Source organism: Anolis sagrei, chromosome 4 (assembly GCF_037176765.1).
Source record: "Anolis sagrei isolate rAnoSag1 chromosome 4, rAnoSag1.mat, whole genome shotgun sequence".
Taxonomy (NCBI): domain Eukaryota; kingdom Metazoa; phylum Chordata; class Lepidosauria; order Squamata; family Dactyloidae; genus Anolis; species Anolis sagrei.
The window spans coordinates 3,455,939-3,472,370 of NC_090024.1; the positions used below are offsets into that span (position 1 = coordinate 3,455,939).

General features: G+C 44.3%; 1 protein-coding gene across 2 annotated transcripts; it reads right to left on the reverse strand.

Moving 5' to 3' along the window:
* Positions 1–866: 866 nt before the first annotated feature.
* LOC137096901 (fucolectin-like) lies at positions 867–8,586 on the reverse strand. Of its 2 annotated transcripts, XM_067467217.1 has the most exons (5): positions 8,428–8,586; positions 7,187–7,251; positions 6,370–6,464; positions 3,607–3,898; positions 867–1,076 (listed from the first exon to the last, which is right to left on the reverse strand). In XM_067467217.1, exons 3-5 carry the CDS (start codon positions 6,461–6,463, stop codon positions 917–919), a joined length of 546 nt encoding a protein of 181 aa, XP_067323318.1. In that variant the 5' UTR covers position 6,464; positions 7,187–7,251; positions 8,428–8,586; the 3' UTR covers positions 867–916. The 2 variants fall into 2 exon arrangements, with proteins under 2 accessions (XP_067323318.1, XP_067323319.1); XM_067467218.1 differs by lacking the exon at positions 8,428–8,586 and having other exon boundaries at positions 7,187–7,277.
* Between the last annotated feature and the right edge of the window lie 7,846 nt (positions 8,587–16,432).

Consider the following 16,432-nt stretch of genomic DNA (forward strand, 5'->3'; position numbering starts at 1 on the left):
TTCTGCATTTATCTGCCTAATGCTACCCCTTGGTTAGACCACACCTGGAATATTGTGTCCAATTCTGGGCACCACAATTCAAGAGATATATTGACAAGCTGGAATGTGTCCAGAGGAGGGCGACTAAAATGATCAAGGGTCTGGAGAACAAGCCCTATGAGGAGCGGCTTAAGGAGCTGGGCATGTTTAGCCTGAAGAAGAGAAGGCTGAGAGGAGATATGATAGCCATGTATAAATATGTGAGAGGAAGCCACAGGGAGGAGCGAGCAAGCTTCCTTTCTGCTTCCCTGGAGACTAGGACGCATAACAATGGCTTCAAACTACAAGAAAGGAGATTCCATCTGAACTTAAAGAAAAACTTCCTGACTGTGAGAGCTGTTTAGCAGTGGAACTCTCTGCACTGGAGTGTGGTGGAGGCTCCTTCTTTGGAAGCTTGTAAACATCTGTCAGGTCTATGGAGCAAAAGTGGAGGATGTGTGCCACTGTGCGAAGGGGTACGCGCATTTCCCCAGGCGTCGCATTGGAGGCCTTTAAGCAGAGACTGGATGGCCATCTGTCAGGGGTGCTTTGATTCTATTAGGGAGCCTAGCCAAAAACAGGACTGAAAAGGAGGTGGGGTTTTCCTAAATTGCACACCCCTAATCCTTTGTAAGTTCTTGCCTTGGACAACTCCCAATTTCAGGTCACACTTACTGGGCCACTGATGAAGGTTCAGACAATTCCCTTTTTAAAGTAAATTCTCAATTCTTGTTGTGGTATTTGCTTACAACTCATTTTTGTGGTGACATGTGAACTATAAGCAAATACCACATAACTAAAATACAAAGATCAGTAAGAGGCCAGACTAACAAAGCTGGATCAGAGGAAGTTTATTGTTCACAGTCATGGATTTTACCATCTGCACGGGTGAACTCTTTTAGCCCTGACCGTACACCTTGGTGCCATAGACTTCCACCTCGCAGACATGGAGCCATTCTTTTCGGCCAGGTATGTTGATGCTCACGTAGCGGCCCTTGGACCCATAGCAGCTGATGGTGCTCATGGAGTCTGCACGGGTGTCTGTGATGGTCCCACAGCTGCAGGGAGAGGACAGTGGAGGGAAAGCAGGAGGAAGAAATCATTAATGGATCACATGACCAAGTAGAAGGGAAAGAATGCAGTGAAGAGAGATATAAAAGAGCTAAAAGGAACCTGCAGGGAACCTGGACCCAACCATGGAAGGCTTTAAAGATCAAAGCCAACATGTTATTGAAATATCGACACCTCCCTTAATATTAATTATAAAATTATAACATATTTTAGAGTTTGGCTGGGATTCAGCCAAGCCCAGCCCCGGCCCAGCCCCAGCCCAGCCCCAAACATTCCTGGGAGGATTAATCTAATCATTTACCAAGCCTAAATCTGGTTTAGCAGGAAATCCCTCAGGCCAGAGGCAATGCCCATCCAAAGAAGACCATGGCCTCACACCCTTTATAGAGGTTTGCATTGACAAAACATTTTAGAGTTTCGTCTGTGTCTTGATTCATGTGTATGCTTTATTAATAAACAGAGAGGGGCGAAGACACACACACATACAGAAAAACTGGATTACAACCATAGACATATCCCCTGACACCGGGGGAAACTTATTATTAATTTCAAATATTTGAACCATATCCTTCTCAACCCCCGGAGGGGGACTCAGGGCGGCTTGATATAATGTATGAGCTTGGGAAACTGTTGGTGGGTTGAAATATTACAGGAAGTGTGAATGGGACTCCAACACCTCAGGATTGACTTTTTACTCACCTCTCGGGCTCCACCTACTCAGCCTCAAGATAAATTTTAAAATTATATAATTCCCTTAACCTGTCCCATCCCAGGAAACACCTACACATGCATACACACACATCAAACAAACCCAGCTCTTTCTCTCGGCTGGGTCTGTTGGGATTGTCTCTTTCCTTTTTGGCCCGCATCAAGAGGAGCATAGTGTCTAGATCTAGGGAAGTCCTACTCCCCAAGCTCTATTCCGCCTTGGGTAGACCACACCTGGAATACTGCATCCAATTCTGGGCACTGCAATTGAAGAGAGATATTGGCAAGCCGGAAAGTGTCCAGAGGAGGGCGACTAAAATGATCAAGGGTCTGGAGAACAAGCCCTATGAGGAGCAGCTTAAAGAGCTGGGCATGTTTAGCCTGAAGAAGAGAAGGATGAGAGGAGACATGATAGCAATGTATAAATATGTGAGGGGAGTCACATGGAGGAGGGAGCAAGCTTCCTTTCCACTGCCCTGGAGACTTGGACACGGAACAATGGCTTCAAACTTCAAGAAAGGAGATTCCATCTGAACATTAGAAAGAACTTCCTGACTGTGAGAGCCGTTCAGCAGTGGAACTCTCTGCCCCGGAGTGTGGTGGAGGCTCCTTCTTTGGAAGCTTTTAAACAGAGGCTGGATGGCCATCTGTCGGAGGTGCTTTTAATGCAATTTTCCTCCTTCTTGGAAGGAGGTTGGACTGGATGGCCCATGAGGTCTCTTCCAACTCTGATTCTATGATTCTATGATTGCAGTAACCACAGTACCAGTGCATTAATTTCCCTTCCAAAGCAAGTGGTGCTCAAAATTCTACAGTAAATATACACAGAAAAAATGCCAAATCCTATTACACATGTATGTTCATAGAATCATAGAATCCTAGAATCAAAGAGTTGGAAGAGACCTCCTGGGCCTTCATCCAGTCCAACCCCATTCTGCCAAGAAGAAGGAATATTGCATTCAAATCACCCCTGACAGATGGCCATCCAGCCTCTGTTTAAAAGCTTCCAAAGAAGGAGCCTCCACCACACTCCGGGGCAGAGAGTTCCACTGCTGAACGGCTCTCACAGTCAGGAAGTTCTTCCTCATGTTCAGATGGAATCTCCTCTCTTGTAGTTTGAAGCCATTGTTCCAATGCGTCCTAGTCTCCAAGGAAGCAGAAAGGAAGCTTGCTCCCTCCTCCTCCCTGTGGCTTCCTCTCACATATTTATACATGGCCCTCATCATGTCTCCTCTCAGCCTTCTCTTCTTCAGGCTAAACATACCTAGCTCCTTAAGCCGCTCCTCATAGGGCTTGTTCTCCAGACCCTTGATCATTTTAGTCGCCCTCCTCTGGACACATTCCAGCTTGTCAATATCTCTCTTGAATTGTGGTGCCCAGAATTGGACACAATATTCCAGATGTGGTCTAACCAAAGCAGAATAGAGCATGGGGAGCATTACTTCCTTAGATCTAGACACTAGGCTCCTGTGGATTCAGGCCAAAATCCCATTGGCTTTTTTTGCCACCACATCACATTATTGGCTCATGTTTAACTTGTTGTCCACGAGGACTCCAAGTTTTTTTTCACACGTACTGCTCTCGAGCCAGGCGTCCCCCATTCTGTATCTTTGCATTTCATTTTTTCTGCCAAAGTGGAGTATCTTGCATGTTGAAGAATGGAAGGGAATAGCAAAGCCTTGGAACATTGCTGAAGGAAATCAAAGAAGAAACACCAGCATGAATGCGGAAGAGAACTACAATGGGGAAAGCATCAAGTGAGCCTGGTTGTTCAGCCCGAGCAATATAGACAGAAGAAAAGGGACTCACAGGAAATTGGATTTGGAGTTGTTCCCCCCGTAGTTTCCCACACGGATCTGAGCCCCTCCGAGTCTTTCCCTGCAGCAGTCCTCCCGGTTCTTCACCACCACAGTAGCAATGGCATACTCCGCTTCCAGGTCCACGTACCACCAGGGCTCATAGTCATCGTTGGTGTGGATGCATGACTTGATGGACCAGTCCCCATTGCAATTCCCATCTACAGCTTTGCTGGCCAAGCCGATATTTTCGAGTGGGTAGAGAGAGGACTGGAAGGCTGGACGGCCTCTGGCCAAGTTATGAACTGGGGGAAGAAGGGCAACAAGATGGAGACAATGCACTTCTCATCATTTTGGAACCAAGAGACAGACACACATATGAACTATTATTCTAAGGAGGAAATGGGGATTTGGAGGCATGGGCCAAAAACAGGCAATCATTTTTGAAGTGGGCAGTTGCTACTATGCTAAACACTTAACAGAACACAATGATGCAATGGGATATCATTGAGATAGGCTTTGTGTAACATCCCACCCCCAACCCCAATGTCCCTGAATTTCAGCTCCCAGCAGTAGGGCTGGGCGGTTTCGTTCGTTAATTTCGTAATTCGTTAATAATTCGTTATTTTTCTTGATAATGAAGCGATAACAAACCATTCAGGAGCAACTAAAAAACGAAACGAATTTTTAAAGCTATTTCGTAATTGTTTTGTTATTATTTCCGTATGTCTGGTGCAAGTTTTATAGTTGTTTCCCTCCCCTCTCTCTGGTTGCAAGCGGTCGGCATTTACCCCTCTTCCGGGTCCCTGGCCTCTGCTTAAGTGGATCAAATTCTCCTCTCCTCCTGTCGTCACCTCACGTCGTTCCTCACTCTGGCCTGCGTGCATTGGGCAAAGAGACACAGCAGTGCAGCACTCAGAGACCAGTGCCTGTTGCCTGCCTAACCTCTTTCCTTCTCCAGGTTAAAACTATTATATTTATTATATTTATTATTATTATTATTATTATTAAGAATGGATGGCCATCTTTCAGTAGTGCTTTGACTGTGCCTTACAAGCATGAAGGCAGAAAATGGTTTGTTATTATTATTATTATTATTATTGAGAAGCATTGTCAAACCAGAATAGAGATCTCACCCCTCCTCTCTCTCTCTTTCCCCCCTCTTTCCTTCTCCAGATTAAAACTATTATATTTATTATATTTATTATTATATTTATTATTATTATTATTATTATTATTATTATTATTAAGAATGGATGGCCATCTTTCAGTAGTGCTTTGACTGTGCCTTACAAGCACGAAGGCAGAAAGTGGTTTGTTATTATTATTATTATTATTGAGAAGCATTGTCAAACCAGAATAGAGATCTCACCCCTCCTCTCTCTCTCTTTCCCCCCTCTTTCCTTCTCCAGATTAAAACTATTATATTTATTATTATTATTATTATTATTATTATTATTATTATTATTAAGAATGGATGGCCATCTTTCAGTAGTGCTTTGACTGTGCCTTACAAGCACGAAGGCAGAAAGTGGTTTGTTATTATTATTATTATTATTATTATTATTATTAAGAATGGATGGCCATCTTTCAGTAGTGCTTTGACTGTGCCTTACAAGCACGAAGGCAGAAAGTGGTTTGTTATTATTATTATTATTATTATTATTATTATTATTATTATTATTGAGAAGCATTGTCAAACCAGAATAGAGATTTCACCCCTCCTCTCTCTCTCTTTCCCCCCTCTTTCCTTCTCCAAGGTTAAAACTATTATTTAAAACTATTATTTTCACGTTGCGCAACCGCATCCGCCATTTTAACGAATTGATTCGTTAATATTAACGAAATTTCGTAAATATCAAACTTTTTAAAAGGAAAATTTTGGAATTCTTTTAAATATCGAAACGCAAAATACCCAAAAAATGAATCGATTTTAGAAACAAATTTTTCCGTTGTTACCCAGTAGGGCTGGGCGGTTTCGTTTCGTTAATTCGTAATTCATTAATAATTCGTTATTTTTTTCAATTACAAAACGATAACGAACCATTCTGGAGCAATTTTTTTAAAAAAACGAATTTTTAAACACGTTTTGTAAATGCTTCGTATTTCGTTATTGTATTCGTTTCGTTATTGTTCTGAGGTCGTTTCATTATTATTTCCGCATGTCTGGGGCAAGTTTTTTGTTTAATTAGTGAAAAAAAATTATAATATCACACCAACAGTCAACAACAGAGGGAGAGGGAAGCTTCAGAAGTTTTTGGAGGTTTTTTAGCGTATTTCGCGGTCGCGTCCGCCATTAACGAATCGATTCGTTATTGTTTCGGAAATCGATTCGTTAATGTTTTGTAATTTTTTTCACATTTACGAAATTTCGTAAATACTGAACTTTTTTAAGGGAAAATTTTGGAATTCTTTTAAATATCGAAACGCAAAAAAACCCAAAAAAAGAATCGATTTTAGAAACAAATTTTTCCGTTGTTACCCAGGTCTACCCAGCAGCCTTAGCCACAGAGCCTGTGGAGGAATGCTTGGAGCTGCAACAAGGCAATATCTGGAACACTGGACATTTCCAACCTGCAGAGGATCTGCTCAGACATCCAGGGAAACAGGGACATGGACTAAATCTCTGGGAAAATGGTGACATAGTAGACAAGTGTCAATGGCCTGTTTGGGCACCACACTTCAAGGACGGTGTCCAGAGAGGGGTGACCAAGAGGGCCAGTGGTCTGGAGATCACCAAGCCCTTTTGAGAAAGACCTCCCCTTCCTGTTCTTACAACGGCCTCGCGGCTCCGGCTTGCAGCTCTGAGCCTCTCCGTGTCCAACCAGGATCATCACAGTGGCCAGCAAGCCCATCCAGATCTGGATCATTCTGCCAAAGGAAAGGGAAGCAGAGTTGGAAATCGGAGGGCTCCGGTGTTTCCCCTTAACCCCTTAAAGGATCCCCAGTTAATGCAAATATTAAACCAAAATGCAAAACTTCATCATGAAATCTGAAGAGAGTGGGTCGCATTGAAAAGTTTAGGAAGTTTAGGAAGTGGACATAACAAGAATCAAAGGAGAGTTGGACTATGGTTGGCTCTGGAGACTAAAGGGTTCGAATGGTTAATCAGCAAGAAAAACCCAAATGGCTAATCCTGGGCAAATGTCTCTCTCTCTCAACCTCTTCAGAGGAAGACCATGCTGGCAAACATCTTTAAAGTTTCACCATAAAAACCCAGGGATAGATTCACCTGAAGGACACCTGAGGGTCAGAAATGGCTTGAAGGCAAAGGAAACAGCATAGGGACCAGTGGTTGTGAGATTTAGGGAAGGATATTTCAGACTATCGTTGCAAATGTCCTAAACAGCCACTAAACCTTTCTCCAGGTGGATGCATTTCCCTAAGGCATCAAATACACCTTCCCTGGAGGTGCTCCTCACACTTCCTGGGCTCTTGAGGCTTTCTAAAGAGAGGTGGGAGTTTTGGATTTCGAGATGACAGAATCATAGAGTTGGAAGGGATCACAAAGGCCATCTAGCCTGCCATCTTCCTGCCATGAGGAAGACACAATCCGAGCCCTCCCAATAGATGACCAATAGGATGAAACTCACCTTGAGATAAGAGATGTTGGTAGCCCTTCTTGGTGAACTGGCAAACAGGACTTCTTGTCTTTCAACTAGGGGAGGAAAAACAGAGTTAAATAAATCAGTACAACTATAAATACAGAAGAATGACGTCTTTCTTAATGACCACTTAATTACCACCTAAAGTCCAAATTAGGAGCCCCCAGTGATGCAGTGGGTTAAACCACTGAGCTGCTGAACTTGTTGACTGAAAGGTTGCAGGATCAAATCCGGGGAGCGGGGTGAGTTCCCGCTGTTAGCCCCAGCATCTGCCAACCTAGCAGTTCAAAAACATGCAAATGTAAGTAGAAATGTTGCAGCATTATAGAAGAGATTATATCAAGAGAGATCCTTTCCGTAAATAGAAAAGTACGGCTTTTATTTCCAGCTGGAACTCTGGAGTGGAGCTGTGTCTAAAAGCAACCAGAGTGCTCAATAAAGGCGTTGACTGCCTTTTATACACTTCAAATGCAGGCAAACAAAGAAACATGCTTCTACATACATTGACATCATTCTCTGTCTCACTTTAGCAGCATAGGAAGATCAAATTCTATCTTCCAGCATGCGAAAGGCATGTCTTTGTGTTTCTTTCTAAAGAGGAGCATACAGCTTACAGCTTACATTCATCAATCAAGGGGCCTACTTTGACTTGTCAGGAGGGAGGAGGGATAGGCTCCTTACTTAGCGATAGCCTGGGCTATTTTGTACCAATCTCTGTATCTGGAGTGTATAGATAACAGGTCCCCCTCTTCTCCCCCTTTCAACATTCCTTCTGTCCTGCTGGCTTTCTTACACAGAGAGAACCTGATTTTTCTATACATTTCAGTTCTTGTAAAGTACATACAACATATGCATAAATAAATAAATATCTGTTTTTCCAATATCTCCCCATCAACTCAATAGGTACCACTCCTGCAGGAAGGTAACAGCACTCCATGCAGCCATGCCAGCCATGCCTTGGAGGTGTCATGGACAACACTGGCTCTTCGGCTTGGAAATGGAGATGAGCACCAACCCCCAGAGTTGGACACAACTGGACTTAATGTCAGGGGAAAACTTTTACCCTTTACTAAAATCTGAATTATACATCCATCCCTCTGATGTTGAAAATAGAAACACAGAGTTCATTCAGTGTAGTCATGCCACTTTACAGTAGAAAAGACCTTCCAGAGAAACAGGATGGAACGATAGAAAGATCCAGCAGCAAATGAGAAAGAAGGAATACTTACCGGACCAAATGGAAGATGTGTTGCTCAAAACCAAAGGTTCAAAGGAAGCTCAAGATGATGCCTGCCGCTTTCTGAGAGACGCTTTTTAAAGACCTCTGGACCCCACCTTCAAGGATAAAAAGGATTACAGTTAAGTTATGCAAATTTATATACAATGTATTTGAGTATTAGCTGTTTACACACCTGAATCCCTCCCTTTCAGGGAATAAACCTCTTCTTCTGAGAGTCACCTGTTCTCTCCTTGATTGTCACAAAACAAAATTTCTCCAGACAAATACACCCAAGCTTCAGTTGTCAAAGTTCAACATTTCCTTGTTTTTCTGTGCTTGAAACACCCAAGAAGGGCTGGCAAGCTCACGAAAATAACTTCAGATTGGGTTGTTGTAGGTTTTTTTGGGCTGTATGGCCATGTTCTAGTGGCATTCTCTCTTGACATTTCGCCTGCATCTATGGCAAGCATCCTCAGAGTCCATCCTGAGACCCAAGTCCAGTCGATGCAATGGAAGCATCCTGATCCTGAGACTCAAGTCCAGTCGATGCAATGGAAGCATCTTTGATGAAGGCATGATAAAAATACATAATACACATATTGGAAAATATATATTGGATGTAACCATATTAGAAATAGGAGTTAGAAAATATATGAAATCACAAAGAGAAATGTATGTATGCATGACCTTCACTTCACTTGGCTTCTTAAAAGCTGCAAAATTAGATGCCTCAAGAGAGGCCAGGGTCTAAAGAAAAGAATGTCTAGAGGCCTCTGGCATATCTCAGGAGACTCGTTCCATTTTGGTACCAGGCGAAGCTTATCGTAAAATTAATGAGCTGGCCATCAAGAGGCTTCAGGAAGAACTTATCTCAAGCTCTTGCTATCGGGTCTAGTTGACATTCTGGCGATGGTCCTCATTAATAGCATCTTCTCAGATAAGGATACTCAAAATGAAGATTGACAGGTGTTGAGGTTAAAATATGCCATTGAAGTCAATGTAAAAGTAGAATTTTGTGACACACATTGTGATGCCTGTATGATGCATGCATATTATTTTAAAGGGTATATAAACCAAGCCTTTTCTTTGTTCTGTACCCTGTTTTCCCTGGCCTACCAGCAGGGTCCATATCCGGTTGGCGCCAACCGAGAATAAACCGTACTTTTTCAGACCTCAGGAACTCTCTTTGTCTCTTTTCCTCAAATCTTCTCCTTGCCACTTCATTCCTGACTCACCACCTCCAAAGAAGGCCTGTGCCCAACTTTCAGTAGGCAAGCTCATGTTCACAGTATTTTGGGACCAGCACCGAGTAGGATGGATGGATTTCCTAGCAAAGGGGACCAGGATCACTGAGACAGACGATGCTTCACTGCTGTGGAAATTGTAGGGGACCATCCAAACCAAGAGACAATGTGGCATGCTCCCCAAAGGTATCCTTTGCCTTCTGCAAGACAATGCACCCATTCACAACTCACCTGTTGCTCAAATGGAAGAAACATACTCTGGTGGCTTTGGAATTCTACCACATCCTCCTCATTCACCCAACCCAACGCCATTGGACTTCCACCTCTTTCCAACCAGGAAGTTAGTTTTGAAGGGCGAGCATTTCTCAGGTGATGGGACTCTGATTTCCAAAGTCACAAGGAGCAACCTGTAGATTTCTACAAGCCAGGTGTTGACAAGCCAGCTGCTTATAAGGATGGGAGAAGTTTAAGCAATGCATTTTAATATTGAGATAAATGTTTTTAATGTTTATGCATGCATATAATGAATTCTTGTCCCGGCATTGAACGTTTGTCATATATATGCTGTTCTGTCACATGCTGGGCCTGTAATAATTGACTTTTGAAATAGGGCATGCACCTTGTGCCCAGTGGGAAGCCAGGGGCGCCAAGAAAGAGGCCTTTAAGGATTGTCCTGTAGAGATAGTCTTTAGAGTCTTTAATGATGTAACAAAATCCTTTATTATTGAACAAATCCAACAGATATTTCTCAAATCTTCAATGGGTCAAACAAATGCTTCAAGGCTTTGAATTAACTGGTGGCTTCCTTAATCTTGTCCACAAGGGACAGGCAACTGTCTTCATTAACTCTTCCTTTACTTTAGAGGAAAACCCTTTTCTAACGTCTCCCAGGCTCACTGTAATCTAATCTAGGGTTACAGCCTGTGTTGGATGGGGTCGCACTCCCCCTGAAGACGCAGGTTCGCAGTTTGGGTGTGATCCTGGACTCATCGTTGAGCCTGGAACCCCAGGGGAGCATTCGCACAGTTAAAACTCGTGCACCAACTGCGCCCGTACCTTGGGAAGTCTGACTTGGCCACGGTAGTCCACGCTCTGGTTACATCCCGTTTAGACTACTGCAACTTTCTGTACGTGGGGTTGCCTTTGAAGACGGCCTGGAGGCTCCAATTAGTCCAACACTTGGCAGCCATGATACTAACAGGAGCGGAGCGCAGGGAGCATACAACTCCTCTGCTGCACCAGCTCCACTGGCTGCCGATCTGCTACCGAGCCCAATTCAAAGTGCTGGTGCTGGCCTTTAAAGCCCTAAACGGTTCTGGCCCAAGCTACCTATCCGAACGTATCTCTGCCTATCAGCCCACCAGGACCCTAAGATCTTCTGGGGAGGCCCTGCTCTCTATCCCGCCTGCTTCACAGGTGCGGCTGGCGGGGACGAGAGACAGGGCCTTTTCTGTGGTGGCCCCGCGGCTATGGAACGCCCTTCCCATGGAGGTAAGATCAGCCCCCTCATTGATGGTATTCCGAAGAAGACTAAAAACCTGGATGTTCGAGCAGGCATTCGGTTAACTCAGTGCAAGGAATGTAATGATTAAAGGACTGGCAATATGGACGACGAAACTGGATCACGATTTTAGTCAGGAGTTGAATTGGATTGTTTGTTGATATATGTATTGTGTATGATGTTTTTTATGCTTTTAAACCGTATACTGCTGATTGTTATATTTTGTTGTAAACCGCACTGAGTCGCCGGCTAGGCTGAGAAGCAGCGGTATACAAGTATAGCAAATAAATAAATAAATAAATAAATAATCCCTACTGATGTGGGTCCTACTACCGGATTCAAGCTGCATCTTGAGCACTGAGTAGACCTACCAGTAAAGTCTTGCAGATTCTCCAGCTGGCGTTCTCCGGGTCTGTAAAGCTCTTTTCCCTCCGGAATTTCTTAGAGACTTTAGGGCTGTTTCCCTCAGATGCTGCAAGGCTGAGAGGCTGTGAGCTCTCTGCCAGAGCTCTCTGCCTGGAATGTTCCTGGAATTTCCTGGACTGCAGTTTCCCTGGATGGTCTTAAGAAATGAAGCTTTTGTGCAGGTGAAGCTTGTCCACGTCCTCTAACTTAGCTTTCCTCACTAAGACTAACTAAAAATGGCCCCCTCTTCCCTTCCCATCTCCCTGGGAGAAGGGGTGGATCCAAACTTAACAATAATAGACAAGTGGCTTACCCTATGATTGCAAACCAAGGAAGCCACCTTTTTGCAGAATCCCTGCATGCAAACACTTAATAGAAAGAAAATAAAGTTGGAGCTCCTAGTACAGACGTACCAGCACATATGCTGTGCTCTGCCCTGAGTCCCCTTCGGGGTGAGAAGGGTGGAATATAAATGTTTTAAATAAATAAATAAATAAGTGTGTATACCTAGGAGGCATGGATGGAGATGACTCAGAACTGGGCCAAGTTGCATTGCTCTCTGTCCACAGGAAGTGGGTGAGGGGAAATCTTTCATGAACGCCCCTCATAGGTGAAGTGGTCCTCTGTTGTGTCCGTGGGAAAGAAAGGCAACATGTTATGAAAGGGGGAAGTCATGTTGCCATGGAAACATTGTGAGGTTGGTCCTCTCAGAGCGGGAGAGGGGAGAAAGTAGGCAGGCATTGGTCCTAATGCTCCCTGGGCAAGGGCGCTGAGCGTAAACACTGGTTTTCTGTATTCTGAATGAGAGAAGTGGTGGGGGATCATGTGAAACCGAAGCATTCAAAGATGCAAATAAGCCAAGAAAGGGGTTGGCAAGCATACAAAAGGAAAAGAAGTGGCAAGGAGGAAGCAATAGAAACTATCATTGTAGACAAACAGGAATGATTTGGTTTTCGGGTATTTCTTTTCACTGTTTGCTAAAAGCAAATAACGTGAGATAAAGCTCAATAAACCTGCTTGACTTTGGCAGACTGTGTAAGCCAAGAGGAGGACCAAGGATTGGAATTGCAGCACAACGTAGCAGAAGTGGCTTTGTCAGCGAAAGTGGAGTCCAGAGGAATTTAAAAGGCCCAGAAAGCAATGGGTCTCATTTTCGGATACCTGGGTCAACGTCCTGGAGGTCCCATTTCTAGCAATGCATCTTACATATTGAAATGGTAAGTATTCCATCTTTGGCCAGTCAATGCACTTTGCTCCCTTTTCTCTCTCTCTTATCTGGGTCCAGGCATGTAGCCGGGGGGGGGGGGGGCTCGGGGGGCTTCAGCCCCCCCCCCCCCCGAAATTCTCATGGTGGTTCGCGAAAAGACCTTACTGGTGCATTATTTAAACTGTTATGTTTATTAATATCATGATTTGATCACCACTCTCAATATATCCCATATGTATGGGGGTATTGGGGTAATGATACAAAAGGTTTGCTAGGCTAGACCCTCTTTCACTCAGACTCAGCCCCCCCCGAAACTCAGCCCCCCCGAAACCCCCCCTGAAAATTTTTAGCCCCCCCCCCCCCCCGAAACGAAATCCTGGCTACGGGCCTGTCTGGGTCCAAAAAGTGGTGGTTCTTTTAGTTCATACTCCTCCTTGGATAATGAAGAGTGTGTTCACCAAGTGTGGTCCAGATCCCTCTTGATGGACTGTCACCTTGTCATGGTGAGGGGGCTTGCGAGTTTCAATGAACCTGCAGGCGCAACGACTGGAGACATGCACTCCCAGGAGTGGCTGCGGGGGAGGTTCCAGAACAAGCACAATCCAAAGACCCAATGACCTCAATGGCGGAGCAGGTGGAGGAGAACATGGTACATGTTACAATGGCTGTGAAGGCAGAAGAAGGCTGCAACAGATTGAGAAGCCACGGTCATTGTGTTAACCATGCCACACCTGGAATATTGTGTCCAATTCTGGGCACCACAATTCAAGAGAGATATTGACAAGCTGGAATGTGTCCAGAGGAGGGCGACTCAAATGATCAAGGGTCTGGAGAACAAGCCCTATGAGGAGCGGCTCAAGGAGCTGGGCATGTTTAGCCTGAAGAAGAGAAGGCTGAGAGGAGATATGATAGCCATGTATAAATATGTGAGAGGAAGCCACAGGGAGGAGGGAGCAGGCTTGTTTTCTGCTTCCTTGGAGACTAGGACGCGGAACAATGGCTTCAAACTACAAGAGAGGAGATTCCATCTGAACTTTAGGAAGAACTTCCTGACTGTGAGAGCCGTTCAGCAGTGGAACTCTCTGCCCCGGAGGGAGTGTGGTGGAGGCTCCTTCTTTGGAAGCTTTTAAGCAGAGGCTGGATGGCCATCTGTCAGGGGTGATTTGAATGCAATATTCCTGCTTCTTGGCAGGGGGTTGGACTGGATGGCCCATGAGGTCTCTTCCAACTCTTTGATTCTATGATTCTATGATTCTAGGGGTCACCAAAGAACATCGGAAAACATAGTATTTTCTGTTGGTCATGGGGGTTCTGTGTGGAAAGTTTGGCCCAATTCTATCGTTGGTGGGGTTCAGAATGCTATTTCATTGTGGGTGAACTTATGAATCCCAACAACTACAACTCCCAAATGGCAAGGTCTGTTTTCTCCAAACTCTACCAGTGTTCACATTTGGGCATATTGAGTATTTGTGCCAAGTTTGATCCAGATCCACCATTGCTTGAGTCCACAGTGTTCTCTGGAAGTAGGTGAACTACAACTCCAAAAAACTCAAGGTCAATGTCCACCAGAGCTTCCCAGTATTTTCTCTTGGTCATGGGAATTCTGTGTGCCAAGTTTGATTCAATTCCATCATTGGTGGAGTTCAGAAGGCTCTTTGATTTGAGTTGAACTATAAATCCCAGCAACTCCAGCATTACCAAATGACGAAAGCAATCACCCCCAACCTCACCAGTATTCAGATTTGGGTGTATTGGGTATTTGTGTCAAATTTGTCCCAGTGACTGAAAATACATCCTGCATATCAGATTACAAATCATCACAGTAGCAAAATTACATTGTGAAGTAGCAACGAAAATAACATTATGGTTGGGGGTCACCTCCACATGAGGACCTGGACTAAGAGGTCGCGGCATTAGGAAGGTTGAGAAGCACTGGCCTAGAGCATCTCGGATGGAGAGCAATTAAATAAGTAATTAAATATGATGATGATGATGATGATGATGATGATGATGATGATGATACTGAACGTGTTGACTGAAATTTGAGGGGAATGAAATTGCTTCCATAGCTACACCCACGGATCTTTGAAAGTGCTGCTCTTTGCCAAAACATGAGACCCTATAGAGCAGTGTTTCTCAGCCTTCCTAATGCCGAGACCCCTTAATCCAGTTCCTCATGTTGTGCTGACCCCCAATCATAAAATTATATTCGTTGTGAATGGAAATACATCCTGCATATCCAGTGTTTACATGACGATTCATAACAATAGAAAAATTAGTTATGAAGTAACTATTTTTTCTATTGTTATGAATCGTCATGTAAACACTGGATATGCAGGATGTATTTCCATTCACTGAACCAAATTTGGCGCCCTTGAATACTGGTAGGATTTGGGGCGGGGGGGGGGGCACACTTATTTTGTCATTTGGGAGTTCTAGTTGCTGGGATTTATAGTTCATCTACAATCAAAGAGCTTTCTGAACTCCATCAATGATGGAACATCATAGTGTCTAGATCTAAGGAAGTAATGCTACCCATGCTCTATTCTGCTTTGGTTAGACCACATCTGGAATATTGTGTCCAATTCTGGGCACCACAATTCAAGAGAGATATTGACAAGCTGGAATGTGTCCAGAGGAGGGCGACTCAAATGATCAAGGGTTTGGAGAACAAGCCCTATGAGGAGCGGCTTAGGGAACTGGGCATGTTTAGCCTGAAGAAGAGAAGGCTGAGAGGAGATATGATAGCCATGTATAAATATGTGAGAGGAAGCCACAGGGAGGAGGAGGGAGCAAGCTTGTTTTCTGCTTCCTTGGAGACTAGGACGCAATGGAACAATGGCTTCAAACTACAAGAGAGGAGATTCCATCTGAACATTAGGAAGAACTTCCTGACTGTGAGAGCCGTTCAGCAGTGGAACTCTCTGCCCCGGAGTGTGGTGGAGGCTCCTTCTTTGGAAGCTTTTAAGCAGAGGCTGGATGGCCATCTGTCAGGGGTGATTTGAATGCAATATTCCTGCTTCTTGGCAGAATGGGGTTGGACTGGATGGCCCAGGAGGTCTCTTCCAAGTCTTTGATTCTATGATTCTATGAAACAAATTGGCACACAAAACTCCCATGACCAATCGGGGAAGTCATGTTCAAAGCCTTGGAGATGTCCTGGTGCTTTCCCTATCAAAGGGCTTGCAAAAGTGGAATGATCTAAACCTGATGCTTATGAGTAGAATCTCAGTGAAGAAGATGAATGTGGGGATAAATTAAAGCAGTTTGACACCCATTTAATTGCCATAGTCATGTGAATTTTTGGTGACCCGTGGCAGAGAGTTTCCACCAGGGGGTCCAGTGGAGTCTCCTTCTCTATAGGGAAGTGGTTCTCAACTTGTTTGTCCTCCCAAACCTACTATAGATCTGCGAGATGTGGACTGTCTACAGACATCACATGCAACTCCTGGAACGATTCCATCAGCGCTGCCTCCGGAAAATCCTGCAAATTTCTTGGGAAAACAAGCGGACAAATGTCAGCGTGCTGGAAGAAGAAGCAAAGATCACCAGCCTTGAAGTGATGCTCCTCAGCCAGTCGCCAGCCAATCCTTTTCCAATGCCAGAAATACAGCTTAATGGTGTAACATTAGAAAATGTTGACCATTTCCGCTCCCTT

Bases quoted from the DNA above. Each gene is read 5' to 3' on its own strand.
- LOC137096901 (XM_067467217.1), bottom strand. From the start codon at position 6,463: ATGATCCAGATCTGGATGGGCTTGCTGGCCACTGTGATGATCCTGGTT. The intron at 3,899-6,369 runs GTAAGAACAGGA...TTCTTCCCCCAG, and splicing joins GCCGGAGCCGCGAGGCCGTT to TTCATAACTTGGCCAGAGGC. The intron at 1,077-3,606 runs GTGAGTCCCTTT...CTCTCCCTGCAG, and splicing joins AACTCCAAATCCAATTTCCT to CTGTGGGACCATCACAGACA.